Raw genomic sequence first — 16,849 nt, 5'->3', positions numbered from 1 at the left:
ATTACTTTGAAGTCATTTTACTTGCCATAAGTGAGAAATTTTACTGTTTATCACAAGTTCCTGTAAAAAATAAATGCATAGAAACCAGACAGCTCCACCCCGTGCTCCTCCAGCTTTATTGATAGTTTAAAATTACATTTCTATTATCTAGGACTTCAGTTGCACTTTCCTTCCGACTTAAAAACTGAGTACAAGCAAATGGTATTTATACAGTAGTCTAAGTGATATTGTACAAAAATAACATTTTGATTTCAGAGAAAACATTGTTTCGTTCCCAAATAACTCCAAATTCTGCAGTTCTGACAACTGTTGATGTTCAAATGTTTTTGCCAAGGCATGAAAAACAAAAAGGCATTTTAAGGGAGAAACTCTACCTTGGACTACTGAGTGATATTTAAATTGTAAACAGATTTCTATAAAAGAGCGTGTTTTTCTTTTTATACCTTGAAAAAAAAAATTGTTTTGAAATCTTAGTAATATAACAAGTAAATTTGTTATAGCCCACTTGTAGCTGCTTGTATGGGCTGAAATGCATCATGTTATGAACTGTTTCCATGTCGTACTCTCTTGGCCAACTCATATTCCACTAAAACAACCCAAAATAAACCACACATGGCAGTTTGGTTTCCATTTACACCAGTCTTCCATCTCATTTGACTGAGATGCTCATCCACAAGCTCAGAGGTCCTATAGATTCCCGTTTGTTTAGTCCCACTTGTTCATCGCTGATCACCAGTGGCTTGGAAAGGGGGGGGTTCTTCAACAAAGCATTATACATAACACCGCTACCAAACTAAAACATTTTATTTTGTATTGAATGCAGAAAGATATTTTTTCACCCCTTTCATTGTATTACATGTCTAGAGGCTCACTGGCCCGGGACTAGCCTCTGTTAGCCAACCTTTGGCCAGTGAAGAGGATTCAGAGAAAATAATACAACCAACCATCAATCCGAAAAATAAAGGAGGGGCAACAGAGGGCACTGCTTATGCGGTCGCTTCGATGGTGCACTCTTTTGCCAGGTGGCCTGCCTTTCCACAATTGTAGCAGTTAGTCTCGCTGGCTTTACTGCAATGCACTGCGACGTGACCGATCTCACCACACCTGCAAGAGAGGAGGAACGGGGCCACGTGACCAACCCAAGATGACAAACGTGCACGTCTGAAAAAGACGGGGAAACTTACCTGTAGCATTTCACCTTATCGCAAAGCTTCTGGATGTGACCGAACCCACCGCAGGAGTAGCACTTCTGCTCGTTGGCATGGTCGCAGTCACGCGCCATGTGGCCAGCTTTGCCGCAGGTGTAGCACAGCTGCTCCCTTTCCTTCTTGGGCTCCTTGCAATCCCTGGAAATGTGACCACTCCTGTGGCAGTTGTAGCACGCTAATAAACGCAAGCCAAAAAAAAGCAGTTTACAACTACTGTTAGCTTAAAGAAAATAGGTCCAAAATTACTAAATTGGATGCTTTGGTTTTAACATGTCAATACTTTTTTTTTTATACTAAAAAAGCTGCACACCATCCTCAGTTTGGTCACAATCCCTGGCCATGTGTCCCTGGTCACCACAGCGATAACAGAACAGCTCTGAAAACACAAGAGAGCATGTTACGTTACTTTTACTATAATTATTAAACATTTTGCTTCAAAATTAGAGAAAAAGATGTGTAAAAACGTGTGAGGTGCAGGTGAACTACTCTAGCCGTAGTCATAGTAATGTGTAGTACCCTTGCCTCGTCCCCGGCCCCTGCCACGGCCACGCGTCCCACTGGCGTTGGGACAGTGCTTGACCCAGTGCCCAGGGCGTCCGCAACCAAAGCACTCGCTGTTGCTGCTCATCTCCATTACCTAAAAACAGACACAAAACTAAAATAACTATATGTGCTTAAAGAAACCTATAGTGGGGTGGAGCAAACTAATCAGCAAGGACACGTTCTCTCCTGAAATTTCAGTGGATTCATGGGAGATTTTGACGTGATCTTAGCATTTGTAACATGCAACTTTATTGTGTTTTTTAGTATTAGCAAACCAATTCAGTTCAACACAGGACTCCCATCACAAATTACAAGCCAAATGACTAAATGGGAGGGTCTACTCTACAATCAGAGAGGGATTTTTTTTAATCTATTTTAATTTTCATCTAATGTTGCAATCCTAACTGTCAAATGAAGCCAATAAACTACAATTAGCAGCTACACTGACTAACTTACAAGATGTCCTCAGTGGGATCATGTTGTGATTGTCATAGGGCCAAACTTCAGTCTGCTGAAGACATGAAGTCAAGAAGGGCTTTAGTTCATAAATTGTTTAGCTTTCTTTTAGACTAAAGTTAGCAAAAATATATATACTGGCTGTCATAAATAAAACAGGACCAAGTATTAATTAACTCGTGAGCAATTGTCCCTTAAACACTTCTTTGCTGAAATTTCATTAACCCCAATTAACATGTGATTTAAAAAGTTAATACTTTAAAAGCATAACTTGTGTGACTTTAAAAGCTACACTTTGAAAAGAAGAAATACAAATCCTAACTTGAGATATTGGCTGGTTTTATTTTAAGCCAAACGCCATTAGAGGCCGGAGGATGGCCATGCCGTGGGTAACTTTATGTCCAGGGGCCAGCACGCCGCATCGTGTTTTGATTTAATGCCTTCAAACTCAACCAAATTGATGGGGCGTTTTGCAAACAGTGAAACGCTTTATGCTGTTTTAAATACCTTGTGGGGGGTTTCGTGTGTAAATTGCCCAACACAGAACATGTGGCTCTGAAGCGTTTAGGCGCTCACAGCAACAGAAATGCCAGAGGTTGAGGCAGCATGAGCGTCGGCCTAGTCACGTTGATTTTTCTGCGCACTCGCGAGACCGTTGCTGGCTAGCGCACGCGAGCTCAGCTAACCACCTCATGACCAAGAAACGCGGTTCAGTCGACGATCAATCATCGCTGCCCAGTAAAAGGATGCCGATCCGGGGTTATTATCGATAGTTCCTTGCGCTAAGTGTTTTTCCAGGAGTATCAGATTCAATATTGCGTATAAACGAAATTTCCCGCCAGGGCGCACTCACCAAAGTCGTTGTGATGTGCTAACGTTAGCAGGCCGGACTACGAAGCCGATGCTGAGTTAGTGAGAGCAAACAAATTGACAGTAAGCCGTATTCACAACAAAATTAATCAAACGTCTACGCTGGTTGACATTTTGATTCATAAATACAAATGTTGCAAAAGACCTTTAACACCAAACGGTTATAATATCGCAAAGCCGTTTTATTGCTTACCTTTATGGCTACCTAGCTATGTCACTGTTTACGCCTCCTCCTCTGCGCTGCATGCGGTGCAGGCAGGAGTTCCTGAATTGTCATTCACAGTATCCAGTAAAAACTCGCCCTCTGATTGGCTACGTGCTCGCCAAGTAACCAATCACAGACCAAGAAGCCTGGACACCGCCCCTCCAAATAGGCTAATCGTTGAGATGAGACGGTCCATATTTTTCCCTCCTCCGCTAAATTAGTCGTTTTCTCTTCGCTTCATTTCAGACATCTAAAACATCTGGAAGTGCGAGTACCGCCCGTATGCTAGGAAGAACACCAAACATGGCAGCACTTTAAAGTTTAAGAGAAACATAATACAATTGAAGCCAAGCTAAATTCATGTTAAAATTAAGGGGGAAACTCTTTATGTAATTAACACATTTTTAATGTCAACCAATCTGGTTTTGGATCTACATTCATGCAATTTGGAAATTGCATGGAGGTTTGATTTTTAGTGGCTGAATTAAAAAAAATATTTTAACACTTTTTCATTAAAAAAAATTAAAATACATGAGAAATGTGAAAGTAAATAACTGAATAACTCCGATTTTAATAGACTGTAAACAACAGCTGTATTACAATTATCTTTATTCCAAATAAGCCAAATTTAAAGAAATAAAGTAAAAAGACAGATCCTTAAGCTGTTTACTGGAATTAAACTAATAATGGGTCAATTCAACCTATAGTTTATGTCATTGTTTGTTTGTAAAACAATAAACTTTAATATTTCATCAGTCTTCTATTTATTTTTGAGTATTGAAAGGTACACATGTCATAGGAGCTGAAAACATCTCAGCTAACTGTCCTGAGTGCTCTCCTAGATCAATACGTGGAAGAGACGCTTTCACCAGTCTTAAGGTGGATTTGGATGGAAAGCTTTCGTCGTTTGATTTGTCTAATATCTCATTTTTGCATCCTATTAAATCTGATCATGTCTAATAACTTGTAATGGATCGATCTGGATTGTGTAAAATGATGGATTTTATTCAGCGTCACTAAAAACAGAGTTGTGGTTCTGCATATGGGCTGGAGCACCTTAAAAGCCAGCCCCATGACAAAGCCCTGCCCCATCCTCACTGGAACACTGTTTAGTATTTCTGTGTTTCAGTTACTTCTGAGATTGGGTTAGAAAAGCCTGCTGTCGGAGAAGATGGGTGAAATGTGAAGTTACGGATAGTTACAGATGAAAAGTGTTTATTGGGAAAGTATAGAATAAACCTACAGCTTTGTGGCTTTATTGTCTTGGTAAAACTGTGCAAAGAGCTGCTCATGGAGATATCCAGCGCTCAGGACACAACACACTGCCTGGTATGATGATAAAACTCCTTCATTGCTTTGGAGGATACTGGAGCCATCTGGGATAAGGGGACCTCGGAGGATCCTTTCAGGCCAGGACGTCACAGAGATGATGATCACATGGTGAGATAAGTTTGGTATGTTTTCAGAATGATACTGCTTTAAGAATAAATGGACATTACTTGCCAGAAATTATTATGGTTAAAGATCTTACAAAGGTAGAACAAGTAATGACGTGGTTCTTTTGTTCTACTTGGCTAAAATACCAGTTTGTATTGTGATTATTTATATTACATGGCTTCACATTGTGGTTTATTGATATTTTTAGACCAAATATGTCAGTTTTGGCTCAGATTTACTACAAAGAAGCAGATAAATTTCAGGGTTGCAATAACCCGTCTGTGCCACCAGGTGGCGCGCTTGGAAATGTAATGAAATACTTATTAGCCATGAGCGTAAACCAATGAAGACCTCCGGTGTAAGTCCATTAGCTTTTTGCGTTTTCTGAAAGATTTGCAAACGTAAGTAAACATAAATGCGCTTTTGAAGCAAAATAGCCTAAACGAACACTTACTGGGGGATAAGAATGGACGAAATCCGGTGTAAAATATGACTTCACAGGTCTGTATTACAGACAAAACTGTTTCTTTTCAATTATTTACGAATAAAGCCGAAGAAGTGGGAGGACTTCGGCTGGTCCTCCAGCTGCGCAGTCAGCGTGAGCGATGCTTGCAGGTCTTGTTTTGACTGCAAGGTCTAGTTTCAATCCGTGGCGTCGGGCGGACGCACGCCTTCAAATCTAAACAATGTAAATAATGGAGCACTTGCAGAAACTAATGGAGGTTCGACTTTAAAGGTGAATTAAAAAAAATCTCAGTACAGTCTGACTTTTTATGCGAACAACATTTTTGTTCCAATTTAACCACCGGGAGACGAGGAAGAAGGAAAGTTTTCCGTGAAAGAGACTCGCCTGTGACCTTTATATGAATGCAACATTCTCCGGACGCAGAGGATTATTCGACACAACCGAACCGGCGGATACACGTCTCCCCCCGTTTCAGCAGTCCTGACGTTCTCTCCATCTTTTCTTTGAATGCGTTGCAAAAAAAAAATCCTGATGATGTCACCGACGCCACTTTTTCCTGAAGTTATGGCGGAGCCCAAGTTTTTGAACTTCTCTTGGTGAGCACGTACTGGCTGCAGCTTGCAGCATGTCTTGCTTGTGTTTGCTAGCTCGCGCGAGGAGTTAATTTACTTCCACGGAGCGCACGCGGACACAAAAATGGACTCTCGAAACGAAGGGAAACCGAGTACTAGGATAGCTTTGGACTTCACTTATTGGCGAAACGGTTCGCCTCTGAGGGCCTTCAGACTCTAACTGTTGTAACAGGAACTATAAGGCCTCACATAACATCACCGTTACCCACTGGTAGAGTTGCCATGTTAGACACGGTCTTCGTTTAATTCAGCTTTTATTTGTTAATGCTCTGCTACCTTAACACGTTCCCATACGTCATCAAACAGTGCTACGCTGCTGATAAAGTTTTTATCCACACTTCAAACTCAGGGTTTGGAGCTGATTGTTTTCATTGGAGTTTGAGTGGCGTAACCGCCTATAAAATTAAATATGGGGACTGTATTTCACCCCCAAAGTTAAATACTGTCTTGTGGATGGATAAAAGCTCTTGTCCTGCAGAGTACAGTTAAAAAAAAAAACTTTTCTGCATATTAATCATGGCTCCCGTGACAGCTAGCCAGTACTACTTTACAGTAAATATTGCCCTCGGAGACTGCACGTTTTGGGGTAAAACACAATAGAGGTAACTGGAAAAGGGGTTTTTTTTTTTGGGAGGGAGGGTGAAAGTAAACCGGGAAAAACACTACCTGTATGTGTGTATCTATATTTACAACATAAGGCCACAGTGTGCACTAGAAACAAAGCAGAGGGTTCGGTTGTGATGGTTCATCCCAAGCTGTGAACACTGACTCCAGTTATTTTTAGCTCTGCTTATTATGTGTGTGGTTTTAAATGGTACACAAATCCTGATTGTTATCATCATTCCTATATTTCAGGTCAAACATTGAACGTATATTTAGTTCAATTGTTGTCGTTGCACGTTGTGCAATTGGTTCATTTGTCTCAGATTTTGTGTTACATTAGCCAAAATGTCCTTAATTTTGTTGTAATACTGTTTTAACGGCTGCTGCAGCCCCCTCTGAAAGGGCCCTAGTCTTAGTTTAATCTGGTGAGGGCATACCTAGTGAGATTATATTTAGAGATGACCTCAATTCCAATTTTTGACATCTAAATAAAATGTTTTCCGCCTTAATAAGAGGCAAATGTTGCTGTCGGCTGAGTATTGCTGTTTAGCAAAAAAATAAATAATAATAATAATAAATAATAATAATTAAATAATAATTTTTCTCCACATGACCCAGTCTACATAGGAGGCGAGCATCTAACAAAACAGGGCTTTACTCGATTGATCAAAGATGTAAAGGGGACATCTGATTGGTCAAATGTGCAAGAGACAATATTTTTTAAGTATGTCAAGCTCCCATGAAATTGTTTTAACATGTGTGCAAACATTTAAGGTAACCATTTATTGCAGTGTACGACGTCTTTTGCAATACGTGTATTGCACAGGCTGGTATCACCATGGCGATACATTTTCCGTTTTGTGCTAGGCCTAATCCAAAATTGCACAACAAATCTTTTACAACTTCTCCCAAAAAGATGCTTGAGCTCTTGACCATCTTATTTTTTTTTTAGACTATCGTGACAGTTCGCCTTACTAATGGAGCACCTTCAGGGAGCTTGGAGGACTCTGAGCAATGGATTTGGAATGAAGGACTCTGCATTTGAGGGCCCCTGCCTTTCCCCGACCATGGTCCAGGGTTTTCCCAGCCAGCGACGCTCCTCAGACGACAGCAGGACACCAGACTCCAAGGCCAGCAGCACAATCCGTGTCTACCTCCCAAACCAGCAGCGCACTGTGGTGAGTTCAATAGCGCAAAACTTCATGCCTATTTCCAGGACTCTGAAATCGACTTCCAAAACAGTGCACACATGTTGTAACTAATTCCCATTCTGTGTCAGGTTAACGTACGACCGGGTATGACTCTTTTCAACTGCCTCATTAAAGCGCTGAAAGTGCGAGGCCTGCAGCCTCAGTGCTGCGCCGTCTTCAGGCTACATCCAGGACAGACCAAGTGAGTTTTAGAACTAAAAGTGTTTTCTAAGCAGGGGTTTAAAGACCCACTCTGAGGAAAATTGTGTTTCTAAACATGTTCTAGTGGCATATAAAATGAAAATTTAGCTCAAAAATGAATTTCTGAGGATTATTTTATTCAAATTGTATGAATTGAGAGCAGATGAAAACATTCAGTTGAAAAAGAGTGCATTTGTGACGTTGAAAATACTCTTGGTGGGCCACACGACTAGATCGATGTACGTCTTCATTTTCCTCATCCAAGCTGACATCTGGTTAAAAACTGTACGGCTGGAGACTTCCAATATTGCGTTCTGTTTTCGTTGCACCGTTAATGTTAAGTGGGGGTTGTGAGGGGCTGTCAGCTAGCGGGAGGGCGTGTAAACAGAGAGCTTTTCAGCAATGGGGAGTGGAAGGGCGGCGGGGTTGCTCCGTGCCAACAGTCCCGTCCACAATTCAGATTTTAATGTTTAACAAACCACTGTCACTCTGCAAAAGATGATCGGAGTAGGACTGTAAAGATCCAACACACACAGATCTTTAAGATGCTCTATTTATGTGTTGGCTGTCTTGTTTCTTTTTTCACTAGCAAGAAACTAAGGATGGACTGGAACACCGACTCGACCTCTCTGATTGGAGAAGAGCTGCTGGTGGAGGTTTTAGATCACGTTCCCTTGACGACGCATAACTTTGTATGTGGTCTGAGTATCTTTGACAAACATTTCATAGATTTCCAGACATCAACACTATATTTTTTGTTGTTGGTGTTGTCGTCATTTTCAGGTTCGTAAAACATATCTCAAGCTAGCATTCTGTGACATTTGCCAGAAGTTTCTCTTGAATGGATTCCGCTGCCAAACCTGCGGCTACAAATTCCACGAGCATTGTAGCACCAAAGTGCCCACAATGTGTGTGGACTGGAGCAATATCAGACAACTCCTGTAAGTATTTAGGAGGTTATTGGATAAAGTAGCTATTTGTGCACAGATGTATCAAGTGGTTTTTGGTCATTTTTACCTTCACCATTATCGTCGTTCGGTTTAGTTGCCATAGAAGTAGAAAGGTCACCAAGACCAAAGAGGAAATTCGTGTCAACTGCTGCTGCACTTTTTAAAAATCATTTGCATGTTTGTTTAGTGAATGTAGAAGTTGTCTTTTCATTTTATTTCATGTATGCAAATTTATTATTTAAATTTTCTTCAAAGATAAGCAATAAAACCAGACTATAAGCAGACAGTGCTGGGAGTAGAGGAATGTGAAGGAATTCTAAAAAAAGAAAAAAATTTCAGTAGTTTCTCTGTTGAGACATGACCACTATCCAAGTAAAAAACAACATGTTTTCCTTTATTTAGTGAAGCAAATGTTGGTGATCGAGATGTTTATGATTGTCAGCATTCGTTTTAAATGGTTTTCGTACCTTCAGGTTATGTCCGACACCCGGGGAGAGCGGCGGCCCGTCCTTCCCGCCGCCAACTTCCCGGCGTGTGAGGGACTCCTTAACTCGCTTTCCAAGGTGAGATTGTGATTGTTGGCCTCCGTCTCATCCTCAAAAGATTGTTTGATTGATGCTTGCTGCCGTATTTTTAAGTGCAGTTTGTTTTAACAAAAATCTCCGTTTTAAGGATGTTTATGTTATCTTCTCGAATGCTCCCCAGTTCACCGGTTTATCTAACCGGGCGTGAACAGAGTTTCTGGGAGCGAATAAAACGGCACAAAAGACAATCGAAGCTATTTGAGCCACCAGATTAGCGGCCACAAAGTATTAAATGTATTCTATTTTCAGGATCCTCAAAAGCGGGACAGTTTGCAACAAGCAGAGCGGATGCATGCAGTTGGTTTTCATTGTCTTTGTAGAAACTCTGAAGTCATTTTAGACAAAGTCATGGTGTTGTCTGACAGGTTTTGGCCTGATCAGTTAACCTTCATCTCTAAATGCTTCTGCAATCTCAACCGAACACAAGAAAGGATCCAGATTAGATCATTACTGACGTTTTACATTTTTGGATTTTTTTTGGAGTGCATTCACTCCTGAACTAAAATAAATATGGTTTAGCTAAGAAAAAGTAAAGGACGGAAATGGTAGCAAGAGAAGGTCACTTATAAAATGAACGTTTTCCTTTTTGGGGGCCTCCACAGCTCCGCCCACAGATTCTCCACCTCCCACGCCTTCAACGACACAGAGCCTTACACGCCGCCGGGCGGAGGTCTCTCCCAGAGGCAGCGCTCCACGTCTACACCAAACGTCCACATGGGCAGCACCACTCTGCCTGTAGACAGCAGCATGATCGAGGTAACTCCACACCACCCTGTCTTGGTCCAGCAGGTCCTGAAATATCCCCGTGTTTCTTGTCAGCCTACATACATCTTAGGCATGCCAAGTATTTCTGCCTTCCCTGTTCTACCTTTTCCCCTTCTTTTTCTTCATTAGTCTCACGCTCCTCTTCCTCACAACCTGTGAATCCCAAATCTCCTCAGAGCTGACATCCCGCCTCCAACTAGATCTTTGAATAAATGTGGCCATTTGAATTCAAGGCAGTAGTGTTGTGATTTACAGGCTAAATAAAGCCCTCTGTGTGCTGTCCAGTTAGCATCCTTTTTCTTCACCCTCACTTCCCTCTCTATTCTGTCTCCTCTTTGGCCTGTTGTCTTGTCCCTTACTGTGGAGTAGCTAGACTGCCTGAGCCCCTCTGCCAGCTCCTGGTGCCACAGATTCTGGCTGAAGAGGAAAGTAGGTATTGTGCACTTCTCCCAGTCTTTTGTTGAGGTCCCATCTGAGAGTCCAGAACAGGTTAGAGAGCTGTGTGCAGTCTGACTGGCATGCCTTTACCTGTCTTCACATCTTATCGCCTGGGTTTAAAACCACACATGGCAGCATGGCGTGGGCTTTCGTAATCTTCAGTTTGAGTAAGGTTATTAATCCTAATTAAATGTGGCTTTTATTTTTCTAGGATGCAATGCGAGACCATGACTCAGGTAAGTCTGCTGCGTCACTCTTCCTCTTTTACTTTCCACATAATTGTCAGTCTGCGTACATACTGCTTCCTGCCACAGCCTCTTTTAGAGGAACCTGTTACAAAGAGAGATTTGATATCTGAAAACAATGCATTACACTTAAACAGCCTCAGCTAATCTTTGCCCGCTGGACTATTAATTTAAAAATAAATGTTTTGCCGTGCACCTGTGAGCATTTTTTCTGTGCTCGTGCAGCGGGGAGTTCACCTAACCAGAGCCCAACAGGCTGGTCCCATTCACAATCCAAGACCCCCACCCCTGCCCAGAGGGAGAGGGCCCCGTCCTTCACTGCTCAGGAGAAAAATAAAATTGTAAGTCACGTCGGCACAGACGAAAATACGAGCTTGTCACGTCTTATTTAAAGGTGCGACGTCTGGTTGGTTTTTTGTCCATCCAGAAGCCTCGAGATAAGCGCGACTCCAGTTACTACTGGGAGATTGAAGCCAGTGAGGTGTATCTGCACTCCCGCATCGGTTCGGGCTCCTTTGGAACTGTATACAAAGGAAAATGGCACGGTATGAGACATGCTCATCCCAGACTTTACACATATTCAGCATCAAAGAAGAAAGAAGCACGCCTCCTTTGATATGAGCTTAATTCATAGCTGTCATTCGCAGGTGATGTAGCAGTAAAGATTTTAAAGGTGACTGACCCCACACCGGAGCAGCTCCAGGCATTCAGAAATGAAGTGGCAGTCCTGAGGTAAATGGACTGACTGTCTTCCATCTGTATCAAACCTTTACCTAAACTGTATTTGCATTGTGGCATTTCCCTGTTTGTGGATTTGCTCCTCTTTGTTTGTGGGTGCAGGAAAACTCGACATGTCAACATCCTGCTGTTCATGGGCTACATGACGAAGGACAACCTCGCCATTGTGACCCAGTGGTGTGAGGGCAGCAGCCTCTACAAACACATTCACGTCCTGGAGACTAATTTCAAGATGATCCAGCTTATAGATATTGCCAGACAGACAGCTCAGGGCATGGAGTAAGTCACAAAAGGAGAACTCCCCTCGTGTTTCAAAGGAAATCTGTCTAATATTCCATTTTTCTATTGTAGCTATCTTCATGCTAAGAACATCATCCACCGGGACATGAAGTCTAACAGTATCCTTTCAGTTTTTTCACTAAAACGTGCAAAGTTCTGAATGAATTGTGTTTCCTTGTGTAAATCCTTGACAAAATTGCAGACATCTTTTTGCATGAAGGGCTAACAGTGAAAATTGGGGACTTTGGTCTTGCAACGGTGAAGGCCAGGTGGAGCGGCTCACATCAGGTGGAGCAACCTTCCGGATCCATTCTTTGGATGGTTAGTAACTCCATCAAGATCACAAGCAGTGTCCCAACAGCAGGATTTTGTTAAAAAAACAAAACAACAACAACAACTTAGAAATAGACAAAAAGTTAAATGATTCTTTTAGTGGATGCCAACTATAAAAAGCTTTCTTTCTTTTCTTGTGACTGACAGGCTCCTGAGGTTATCCGGATGGAGGATAATAACCCCTACAGTTTCCAATCTGATGTCTATTCCTATGGAATTGTTCTCTTTGAGCTCATGACAGGAGAGCTCCCGTACTCCCAGATCGCAAACAGAGATCAGGTAAAATCACAGGTATTGTAACATCCGTTGTGCACAAGAGTGTAAAAAAAAAAAAGATTGAAGAAATTCAAGGTGATATCAGATTCAAAAAGCCATTGCCAAAGAATCGCAAACTCACAAATTAGTTTAAGATGACCTGGAAAAGCCACGGTTGTGACGCTCCATTCATAAATTTTTTCCTCCTAAAAAACAGACATTTTCCAGAAAACTCATGGTGGAGAAAGGCTTAAAGTGTGCCGTCAATCACATCCTTCTTGTAAAGAGCCACTCAGATGAAAATGGTGTTTTTAGATTGTTCTTGTGGCATTTTTCCGATGAAACTTGCCTTTACCTTCCATATATCAATACAATTAAACTTGAAACTGTATTTCTGACCATTTCTTCATTCAAATTGATAAAAAAAAAGAATAAAAAGAACATGTTTGTGCACAACATCGAAGGGAAGGGGGGTCTGGGTTGCTCCATGCCAACGGTCCCGCCCACAACTCGGAGGTGAATTGCTAATGGACTGCTGTTCTGCAGAAACAGTCCTAGAAAATGACAGGTTTTCGGATTTTGCCAAAAAACGGTCATCATAGTTGGAAATGCTCTTACAATAGTTAAAAAATAATCAAAATGGGTCTTTAAAGGGACCTAAAGTGACAGAATTCTTTGACTTTGTCCCTTAAACATAATAATTAAGGATATCAAAGACAAAACTTGTGGTATCCTCAGACACAGCTAACCACAGTTTCAGTCAAACTTAATCTGAATCCACTTATTGCTCCCCTCATTGTGACATGTTTCTCTGAAAAAGTTTTTGTTTTGCATTTGGGAAGCGACATCATTAGGTACTTTAGACGAGTGTGGATCAGAGGTGGAAGCTTTTAATTAAACCTACAAAGCTCTGGTTTTGAAACGTTTCTGTTCAGTTATATTGTTGACGGAGAACAGAGGGGGGAAGTTGGAAAAACAGAAGTGACTCACGCGGCCGGCCGATAACAGACGCAAAACCACTTAGTGATGGGCGTGTCTGCGGCCGCACTTTTTAGTTATTTTCAGTTCTGGAAAAATACAATGTAAAAACGTAGTAAAAAAGTGATTAGAAACTATGGAATTTTTACTTTCACTCATGTGGGTTTTGGCCATCAGTTCTGCACTTCAGTTTATTTAAGGCTGCATGTTTTTTCATGTTCAGTTTAAACTGTATAATTTGTTTTTAAAGATAGATCTGCAGCTTTTACATGACTGCTCTTTGTAGGATGATCCAGAGAAAACTTTAATTGTTTTCATTAGCAGTTTTTTATGCTCTCTTATGCAGCATTTCAATGGTTTTGCCAGATTTCCTCCAAAATAATATTCCCATAATACATCAAATGTATGGAAATGAATGAACCCTCAGTTGTTCCTGAACTCACCGGTGAGTTTGCCAATCACATCGACTGTTTACAATGAGGCAGCGATGAAACCAACCAGCCCATTAGTATAGTTTTCATCAAAGTTTTTGAAGGTTTCAAAAAAATTTGAGCTTTGAAATTTCTGGTTTAAGACGAGCATAGGAAGAGTTATAACACATTATTGCGATACCCTCTTGGAATAAATCTTTACAACTTTGCATATAGTTCAGTGGAGCTTTTACCTCTTTTTGTAAAGACAATTTTCACATTGTTTTGACCTTGTATTTAATTTGTTTGTGGATTTACAAAGATTTATCTTCTCTCATAAAACATAGAAACAACTCCGCGAAACAGCGAGACGGCTAAAGATGAATTGCAATATAGCGATGGATCACTGTATCACGATATGAATCACGGTCTTATAGTAAAGTGGTGTCTAAATGAAACGTTGAGGTTGAACCAAACTCGCATGTTAAAAACCCTTTGACAGCGGAGATGTCGCCAGCAACCTCAAAATAACAGGCTCGAACTACCGTTACTCTTTGACCATTTCCGCAGTAGAAATACTTCCAATGGATTGTGACGTGGGGAAAAGCGGTGAGCTAAATCACGTCTAGTCCGACTCAAAGAACGTAAAGCAGCGTCATGTCGAAAAACCCCAAGATGGAGTCTCTGCAAAAAATCTTTTTTTTATTTCTCTTTATTTTACCCTCAAAAAATAGAATGCATTTTGACAACATTGATACAATCGTCACAGGCTATTTCATGAGACATTTGTTGTAATATTTGATCAAATAGAGAGAGAAATGGCACAATAGACACTTTTCTATCATCCCCACATTACGGTCGGCAAGGCAAGGCAAGTTTATAGCACAATTCATACACAAAGTAATTCAAGGTGCTTCACAAAACAGAAAAATGCATTAAAATCACAATACATCATCGAAATAATCAACATAAAATTTACTTTAAAGAAAAGTATGGATCGTCATAGCAATACCGCACAGTGTCTCTCACTGTGGCAGTCCTGACCGTCACTCAGAGCTGGAACTGCAGACATTTGTCTTAGCAAAGTTCTTGTTTGGGTCCGGGCGTGAAGATGGCGTGGCGCTGGATGAAAAAGAGCTGTGGAAGTTGCCCAAACCCCGTCACCCTCCCGGGATGGACACCTCTAGGCTAATTTTAGATGCTGTAACACAACCCTATGTAAGAAACGGGGTGTGTGAGCGTGACTGCATTTGTCCATCTGTAGTGGGCTTTTTGTCTGTTGTGAACAAAGTCTCCCCATACGAGCACTTCAATCCACTGTTGTCCCCGTCGATACTGTAACTTGTCGTAAGCGGTTCTGGCAGGCGCATAAAGCGCTCCTTTCATCTCGCCTCTCTGCAGCATTGTGCACTTGTGCCTTCACAATAGCTCCAGTGTTTTAAATGTCTGTCACCTTAGACTCACTGGGTGTATTTAGAAAGTTCTTGCAGGGCAGACTGCTGACTCAGGCTCGTCTGTCCCCCTGCAGTATGACTCTGACCTCAGCTGGTCAGCTCTTTCAAGTGCCGTCACTTTTATTTAGTGCTGATTACCGTATTTTCTGGAGTATAAGTCGCAGAAGCAAAAAAAAAAAAATAAGAAAACCCAAAGAAATTCGAACCAACTGCGATTTTTACGTTCTACTGTAACCCAGTTTGAGACTTACCGTCCCGCATTAGTCAGAGAAAGGAAACGATAAAAACAAGAATAATAATGTCAAATAAGAAAAATAATATAAAGTTCAGGAGGAAATGATCAGATGTTTATTTTGGACAGAGTTTTTTTCTTCTGCATTGTTTTTAATAGCAAATACTGATACATACCCCTAGAGTGTTCTCTAGCGGTTGTCAGTGAGAAACAATTGTGAAAGGGCAACCAGTTGTTAGAAGGAAAATAATAAATATATGTCTCTACGTTTGTTTTTAAAAGATCACATGTAAGTCCCCTCTGAGTGGAAGTTGCACCCCTGGCCAGCCTATACAAAAAAAAAATCACACACAACTTATAAACTACAGTACCCTTTGACCTTTACCTTGCAGATTATTTTCATGGTGGGAAGATGCTGTCTGTCCCCAGACCTCAGTAAGCTCTACAAGAACTGCCCCAAGGCCATGAAAAGGTTGGTGGCCGACTGCATCAAGAAGTCCAAGGACGAGAGGCCTCTCTTTCCGCAGGTGAAAGCCGCTCTCTGAAACTCTAGCTTCCGACCCGAGGGAATATGTTCTGCTTCTGTTCCGCTCACGTCGTTCCCTCCTCCGTCTCTTTTAGATCCTGTCCTCCATCGAGCTCTTGCAGCACGCCCTCCCAAAGATCAACCGCAGTGCCTCGGAGCCGTCCTTGCACAGAGCCTCCCACCCGGAAGACATCAACACCTACACTCTGACTTCCACCAAACTGCCCGTCTTTTGAAGGCTCAGACCGTCCCGCTTCCTTCTCCTGACCCCTCTCCTCCAAAATCAAGCACAACTCCCTGCAATCATATAGAAGGCCATGCTCAAAAGCAAGAGGGAAGGGAAGGAGGGAGATCACCTAAACCGTTGGATTATGGGACAGCATGGGTGCTCATATGAAGGGGGAAGGTCATCCTACAGGTACATCATGTCTGAAGGAGTATCTGAAAGGTTTTTTGGTTTAGGCTGTAAATATATGCACACACAGCTACCTGAGACACAGGAGATCTTGAAGGAAGTTTTGGAAGCAGATCTTTGTCTGTGTTGTGAGGCGCAGGACCTGAGGACTTTTGAAAACCCCCCTGAAGAAACAAAGCATGGACTTCAGAGCCTGCGCAGTTTCCCCTCCTTCACTTGTGGTTGTCACAAAGCCGTTGGAAGTAGTCGATCTAGTTGCACAGTAGTTGATTTTTGCATCGTCTTAAACGGTAATGGAGTAAATATGGGGATTTTTTGGGGGGTTCTTCTTGCCTTTATTGGGGTTCTCTTTTGTTTTAATCCAAAGTCTGTCTGACAGCGAGTGTGAATAATGGAAATCTGCACATTTAAGCAAAAGTAAAGGTTTTAAAAATGG

At 41.6% G+C, this 16,849-nt stretch overlaps 2 protein-coding genes across 21 annotated transcripts; one reads left to right on the top strand and one right to left on the bottom strand.

The window, feature by feature from the left end:
- Positions 1-97: 97 nt before the first annotated feature.
- cnbpa (CCHC-type zinc finger, nucleic acid binding protein a) lies at positions 98-5,708 on the bottom strand. 6 transcript variants are annotated; one of them, XM_004070547.5, is made up of 6 exons: positions 3,271-3,359; positions 3,061-3,111; positions 1,725-1,845; positions 1,519-1,584; positions 1,185-1,383; positions 98-1,104 (listed from the first exon to the last, which is right to left on the bottom strand). In XM_004070547.5, exons 3-6 carry the CDS (start codon positions 1,840-1,842, stop codon positions 987-989), a joined length of 501 nt encoding a protein of 166 aa, XP_004070595.1. In that variant the 5' UTR covers positions 1,843-1,845; positions 3,061-3,111; positions 3,271-3,359; the 3' UTR covers positions 98-986. The 6 variants fall into 6 exon arrangements, with proteins under 6 accessions (XP_004070595.1, XP_011475598.1, XP_078806577.1 ...); XM_011477296.4 differs by having other exon boundaries at positions 1,731-1,845; XM_078950451.1 differs by lacking the exons at positions 3,061-3,111; positions 3,271-3,359 and adding an exon at positions 5,570-5,708 and having other exon boundaries at positions 1,731-1,845.
- On the top strand, positions 3,528-16,849 carry raf1a (Raf-1 proto-oncogene, serine/threonine kinase a). 15 transcript variants are annotated; one of them, XM_023956715.2, is made up of 18 exons: positions 3,528-4,722; positions 7,373-7,598; positions 7,700-7,812; positions 8,401-8,503; positions 8,595-8,752; positions 9,235-9,324; positions 9,948-10,101; positions 10,480-10,599; positions 10,760-10,784; positions 11,019-11,134; positions 11,221-11,338; positions 11,441-11,525; positions 11,634-11,810; positions 11,883-11,929; positions 12,013-12,131; positions 12,291-12,422; positions 15,865-15,999; positions 16,094-16,849. In XM_023956715.2, the coding sequence occupies exons 2-18, from the start codon at positions 7,398-7,400 to the stop codon at positions 16,232-16,234; spliced, it is 2,034 nt and encodes a 677-aa protein (XP_023812483.1). In that variant the 5' UTR covers positions 3,528-4,722; positions 7,373-7,397; the 3' UTR covers positions 16,235-16,849. The 15 variants fall into 15 exon arrangements, with proteins under 15 accessions (XP_023812483.1, XP_078806567.1, XP_023812487.1 ...); XM_023956719.2 differs by having other exon boundaries at positions 4,411-4,736; XM_023956716.2 differs by lacking the exon at positions 3,528-4,722 and adding an exon at positions 5,000-5,120.

This window comes from Oryzias latipes, chromosome 7 (genome assembly GCF_053564925.1).
Source record: "Oryzias latipes strain Hd-rR chromosome 7, Olatipes_Hd-rR_3.1".
NCBI classification, from domain to species: Eukaryota; Metazoa; Chordata; class Actinopteri; order Beloniformes; family Adrianichthyidae; genus Oryzias; species Oryzias latipes.
The sequence above is the reverse complement of the archived record's forward strand: the minus strand, read 5'-3'. Positions and strand labels throughout refer to the sequence as shown.

Bases quoted from the DNA above. Each gene is read 5' to 3' on its own strand.
- raf1a (XM_023956715.2), top strand. From the start codon at position 7,398: ATGGAGCACCTTCAGGGAGCTTGGAGGACTCTGAGCAATGGATTTGGA. The intron at 10,102-10,479 runs GTAACTCCACAC...ACTGTGGAGTAG, and splicing joins TAGACAGCAGCATGATCGAG to CTAGACTGCCTGAGCCCCTC. The intron at 11,930-12,012 runs GTATCCTTTCAG...ACAAAATTGCAG, and splicing joins CCGGGACATGAAGTCTAACA to ACATCTTTTTGCATGAAGGG.
- cnbpa (XM_078950450.1), bottom strand. From the start codon at position 1,842: ATGGAGATGAGCAGCAACAGCGAGTGCTTTGGTTGCGGACGCCCTGGG. The intron at 1,384-1,518 runs GTGTGCAGCTTT...TGCGTTTATTAG, and splicing joins TTGTGACCAAACTGAGGATG to CGTGCTACAACTGCCACAGG. The intron at 1,105-1,184 runs GTAAGTTTCCCC...CCTCTCTTGCAG, and splicing joins GATAAGGTGAAATGCTACAG to GTGTGGTGAGATCGGTCACG.